The 5,545-nt window shown below is 51.6% G+C and overlaps 1 protein-coding gene across 3 annotated transcripts; it reads right to left on the minus strand.

Moving 5' to 3' along the window:
- Positions 1 to 6: 6 nt before the first annotated feature.
- On the minus strand, positions 7 to 4,102 carry LOC113221001 (forkhead box protein O4-like). 3 transcript variants are annotated; one of them, XM_026450368.1, is made up of 2 exons: positions 3,208 to 4,102; positions 7 to 850 (listed from the first exon to the last, which is right to left on the minus strand). In XM_026450368.1, the coding sequence occupies exons 1-2, from the start codon at positions 3,658 to 3,660 to the stop codon at positions 704 to 706; spliced, it is 600 nt and encodes a 199-aa protein (XP_026306153.1). In that variant the 5' UTR covers positions 3,661 to 4,102; the 3' UTR covers positions 7 to 703. The 3 variants fall into 3 exon arrangements, with proteins under 3 accessions (XP_026306153.1, XP_026306154.1, XP_026306155.1); XM_026450369.2 differs by having other exon boundaries at positions 713 to 1,951; positions 3,208 to 4,099; XM_026450370.1 differs by having other exon boundaries at positions 835 to 853; positions 3,208 to 4,099.
- Positions 4,103 to 5,545: the final 1,443 nt, after the last annotated feature.

The raw sequence follows: 5,545 nt of genomic DNA on the forward strand, positions 1-5,545 counted from the left end.
GGGGGTGGGGGGTACCTGGGGCTGGTGGGCATTGGGGAGACGTGCTCCTTGCCCAGCAAGAACTAGGTTCAGGCGGGAAAGAGCATTCCACCCCTTTCCTTGAGTGCGGGTTTGGGTGGAGTTTACCGGACAGTGGTACAGCACCAGCCCAGGATGGACCCGCCCTGCCCAGAGCCAGTTCTCTGAACAGGCTGAAGGGCAGGAATCTCAGCACAGCAGGTGCTCCATTCCCCACAGAGCATTTGGGCCACCCAGCTCTCTATAGAATTTAAAGATTCCTTTTTCCTCCCTCTCTGAATCCCAGCCTTATTTCTTCCAATCCACAACACACACCCTCAACTACATTCAGTTCAGGTTCAGGCTTCTTGCTGTGCCTCAAATACATGAGGTGCAATCTTCCCCTCCCCTCTTTTCCGAAGAGGGATCTCCCCTCTCTAAGTTTCACTAGTTTCGTCAAGACCAAGCTTCAGTTCCACCTCCTTTATAAAGCGGCTGCTTGACTTTGGCAGCCAAATTTCTAGTATAGTATTTTTAAAATCTGCACCACACAATTTTACCCAATTTATATTGTGTGGTTTACGGTTTCATGTAATTTGTCTCATCGAGTGTAAGTGCCAAGTGTAATGTCCTCCAGTCCCACATCCCCCAACAGAGCCCTCCCAGAGCACCAAGCTCACAGCACATACTCAATACCTACTCAAGCTCACAGTACATAATCAATATTTGTACCTGATTGGTGGGTTGCCCCTGGTTTGACAATGGTGAGGCTCCCCTTGAGGCTCTGCCAGCTCTTCAGTGTCTTGGGTATTGGAAGCTGTATGTTTTCCCTTCCTCCCTTACTGGTGACATTCTACTAGAGAGACGATGCTTTCCAGTGGCCAGGGAGCTGAGATTGGCAGCTTCTTCAGCCCCCAGCGCAGCTTATATTTACTGATTGCCGCGGGGCAGGCTAGTTACACAAGGGGTTTGGCCCTCCCCTGGCCACCCCCCCTTTCCCGAAACCTGCCTTCTTTTCCCTACCTCCTTCCCAGTGCCTTTCCCCTATTTCTCAGGAATTTGTGCATAAACTCTTCAACCTTGGGGGCATTTGACCTCCCACATGGAGCTCTTTAGTTTAGAAATTCAGGAGGAGCCCAGAAGTGCTTGGAGCAACTAGGAGGCTGAGGCCATGGGACGGTCAGAAACTACTTGTTTCTCTGACTGGTGCTCTTAAGATAAGGAGACCCTTTCCCTGGGGAATGATGCTTCTTGTTCCAGGGCTCTTTAGCCAAAGAACGCCTTGTGTTCCTGGGACCCTGAGGTAATGGCATTTCAACTGTGCTGACGTTCCTTCAAGGAGTGGCACTTATCCATCCAACCTCACCTCATAGTAACTAAGGACCACAATGACCATGACCTGGCACTATGATTTCTCCTCTTTTTATCCTCTAATTCTGGATCTACTTGAGAAGGTCCATTCCTTTCTCTACTACTTTATAGCCACAAGGCCCATTTGTCTCCTCTTCTTTAGGCCTTGGAACTAGCAAGTGGTACACAGCCTCTTAATTGGAGAGGTCAGTTTCCCAAAAGCCCATAACTCTTACATGTCGGAGGGCAGGGTGGTGGGGGTGACTGCTAATTGCTCCCCAAACCACCTAATCTAAACTTTCTTGTTCTAAGTGAGTGCCGCCCCCTGGTGGGGTGGGAGTAACCTTGGCATATCATCAGGGAGGCCAGTTCAGGCATGAGACTTCCCTCAGAGAGGGGCGGGGGGGGGGGGGGGGCGTGAAGCCCCAGGCTCAGCCTGATTTGATTTTGCCATCATTCCAATTAGAGCAAGCCAGGCTCTTCTTAGAGAATATGATTTATAGTTAGACCTGAGTTCAAGTCCTCACCCTGCTGTTATTAGGTGAGTTTCCTAACCTTTCGGTACGTAGTTTCCTAATGTGTAAAATGTGGAATCTCAGAATTGCTGTAAAGATCAATAAAATAAAAAATTTAAAAACTACTTTGTAAACTCTAAAGCCCCACATAAGTGTAGATTATAAGGACGGACTATACTCCCACAATATAACTAACAACTTGTTATTTCCTCTACACTGGAAAATGAACCTAAGGGAAAAGAAAAACAGCTGTGTAGGCTGGGTCCAAGGAGTTGAGCTTTTTATGAGCTGAGACTGTGGCGTGGCAGTCTACCCAGAAATAGTGCCAAGGGTCTCAGTCAGCTGTCCTGTCTTCTGTTCTGCCCAGCCCCTAGGGACAGCACAGATCTGATCCCTCAGTCTCCTATACCTAGGGGACGTTCCTTTGCTCATCCAAACCTCTGTACTTGGTTATATGCTGACCTCACCACCTACAGAGGTACAAGCCAGCAGTAGGGCTTGAGGCTCCCCAATTTTGTAATTAGAGCCCCATATTTCTCAGGACAAGTTTTTCAGAGTATCTTTTGAGATCTTCCCTCACAGTTTCTTTACGGAAGGCCAAGGGAACTCCCAACTTCGTGCTCTAAAGTCAGAGCCCTACCTCCTCTTTATGACTAATATTCCTTAACAGTAAAGGATGACTTCTCCCCAAAACTTGGATAGCCCCTTACAAGGGAGAGTTTCTTGGCAGCACAGGGTAAACTGAGACAGGTGGCAGCTCACAGCCCTTTTTCTTCTTAGTGCATAAGATCAGCTACCTTTCCCCATGAATATTATTGTTTTCACCCTTTGCCACTGCACTCCCTCCTCCCGGGTAGAGCAGTGCTAGAACAGTACCACTACACTGAGGTATTGGGAGGCAAGCAGGGAATCCAAGTAATCCCACAGGAATGGGAGAAAAGGTGTTGGGGTGGGAGGTGGGGGAGGAGGGAAGGGTAGGTTCATGTGGAGAATCCACACAGTTCCTGCTGTACATAGGATAAAGACTTCTCTGTGGGAATAAGTGTTTGGGGCAGCCCAAGCCAAAGTGCTGCGAGTGTTGAGCAGTGAGCAGAGAATTCGATTTTCTCCAGGGCAGGGACAGTGTCTTATTCATCTGTGATCCTTCAGCATCAAGCACCGAGTGTGGCATATACTATGTACTAAGTAAATGTTTGTCTAACTGGAGATTGAAAGTGGATCTCTGGGCTTCCCAAAGGGGGTGGGGGTGGGAGGTAGTAAAAGGGGCCCCAGAGTAGAAGTAAGGGAAGCTAGGGAATCCAGGGGCTAGATGGTGTTGGGAAGAAGGTAAGAGGGTCATAATTACCTTCCATCCTGCTGAGCTGTTGCTGTCACCCTTGTCCTTGAAGTAGGGTACAGTACGGACCATCCACTCGTAGATCTGGGCAAGTGTCAGTCGCTTCTCCGGGGCGCTTTCAATGGCCTGGCTGATGAGTTCTGCATATGACTGATTTCCCCAGGCATTCCGGCGGGAGCCTCCCTTCCGAGGACCTGTTACAGCCCCCAGGATTCCGGGCTGGGGGCCCCCGGCCGGCTCTGGGAGCCGGGAGGGCAACAGGATCGGCTCTGAGCGCCCCTCCGTGTGTACCTTTTCCCCCAGACCTGCCTCCACCTCGGGCGTCTCGGACGGCTGGTTAGCGATCTCTGGTCGGGGAAGGGGCCAGGTGCAGGAGCGGGGACGGCTCTGGGGTTCGAAGTCGGGATCGAGGTCTATGATTGCGGCAGCCTCTGTGGCTGAATTCTCATTCCCCGGATCCATACGTGGAGTTGGACCTCCCCGGCTCAGCGTTCAGTGAAGCCTGCCACAGTCCCTCACGATGCCTCCCCTCAGGGGGGAAGCATTGAGGGCCAGGAGGCACATTCCTGCCAGTCCTCAGAAAGTCGCGAACTTCCCCCTAGTCCCAGGACGCTAGTCCCTAAGCTGTCCCTTCACACAGTTCTCCGATCCCCTTCGCGACTACAGCCTCAGAGCTCTTTCCAAGATGCCACCTGTAACCTCTGCCGAGCGAAGACACTTTTTCTGCAACCTCTCACTCAGCTTCCTGCTCTTTTAAACCTGAGGCACGGTATCCCCTCATACATTGCGCTCCCATCACCGAACGTCTCCTTAGCCGCCGTTCCCTCCCCCTTTTAAGTTGCTGCCCCCCGGACACCCCCCCCCAATTTCCTCCCCCCGGATTGCTGCCCTCCCCCCCGCCCCGCTCCCCCGCGTCACTTGCCCCTCCCCTGACTCCCCCTTCCCCCGCCTCTTCCCTTCTCGCCACTCTTAATCGGGTCCGGGTCCCCGCGGCTGCGGCCTCCCTAATTCCCGCACCGATTCCCCTATCAACCCCCCCCACCCCCCGCCCCCCGGGTTTCCCTTTTGTTTTGCTCCAAGCAGCAGCCCCCTCCTGACGTCTCTGTTTACCACTCGCCGGGGCAGCCATCTGCGCACGCGCCTCGAAAGCCAGTCGGGAAACCGAGTTCTTCAGTCGTGCCACCCTGGTCATTCTTGAGGACTACATCTCCCGTCCTGCTTCGCGGCCAGGAGCCCGATACGGCGGCAGGAGAGCGGCGTGGCAGGATATAACGAGGTGGAACTTTAATTATTAGAAGTCGTCGCGGACTCTTTCTTTTCTTAAGAATCGTTTTTCGTCCTTCCCCCCTTTCTATCGTCTCCCTTGTGATTCAGAGTCGCCTAGGTGACCAGATTGAGAGGTGCTAGCCCTTTCCCTCCTTCATTTAGGAGAGGGCAAAAGGGAAAAAAATCTTCTCTTCAAGAAGCAGGAGGCCAAGAAGCAAGAAGCAAGAAGCAAGGAACTGACTAGAACATAGGATGTATGCACGTTGGAGAGTTGAGTGGAGGGGCTTGTGTAACCTAAACAAGTGGTTAGTCCACGGTGGTGTTCCCCCTTACCCCCTTCCTCCTCCCTCCACCCGCCTTCATCCCCCGATATGCAGTTCCCACTGACAGTGAAGTCTCACTTACCAGTTTCCTCCACTGGCTCTTCTGGCCTTCCCTTCCAACACTGATATTATCCAGGTTCACATCTCCAACGGCTTCACTTTCATTCAACAGGTCCCAAACTCATTATCTATTCCTGCACCCATACCCCTATCCTCTGGCTACCCTTATCTCTGAATTTGGCTTATGGTAGTCCTGATCTACCCAGTCTCCCAAGCTAGACTTACCCGTTACCTCTTCATCTCCGTAACTTTCTACATCCAAATCCCAGTTCAAGACCTATTTATAACTGCATTTAAATTGTAGGATCAGCTGGGTGCAGTGGCTCACGCCTGTAATACCAGCACTTTAGGAGGTCGAGGCAGGCGGATCACTTGAGGTCCGGAGTTCAAGACCAGCCTGTCCAACATGGTGAAACCCATCTCTGCTAAAAATAGAAAAATTAGCCTGGTGTGGGGCATGCACCTGTAGTCCCAGCTACTTGGGAGGCTGAGGTGGGAGAGTCGCCTGAACCCAAGAGGTGGAGGTTACAGTGAGCCAAGATCATGCCACTGTGCTTCAGCCTGGGTGACAGAATAGCACCCTGTCAAAAAAAAAAAAAAAAAAAAAAAAAAAAAAAAGGTGCAGTATTGGATCTCCTTCCATCAGTCTTTTCCTCACTACAGTTTATGTTCAGAGCTGCCAACAAGGTTACCGTTCT

The sequence above is a fragment of the Piliocolobus tephrosceles genome, unplaced genomic scaffold, assembly GCF_002776525.5.
Source record: "Piliocolobus tephrosceles isolate RC106 unplaced genomic scaffold, ASM277652v3 unscaffolded_18705, whole genome shotgun sequence".
Classification (NCBI taxonomy): Eukaryota; Metazoa; Chordata; class Mammalia; order Primates; family Cercopithecidae; genus Piliocolobus; species Piliocolobus tephrosceles.

What these genes read in the sequence shown, in the direction of transcription:
- LOC113221001 (XM_026450368.1), bottom strand. Translation starts at nt 3,660, where the DNA reads ATGGATCCGGGGAATGAGAATTCAGCCACAGAGGCTGCCGCAATCATA. An exon ending in ACAGCTCAGCAGGATGGAAG is followed by an intron (nt 851 to 3,207) that starts GTAATTATGACC and finishes TCTCTCTAGTAG; the next exon opens with AATGTCACCAGTAAGGGAGG.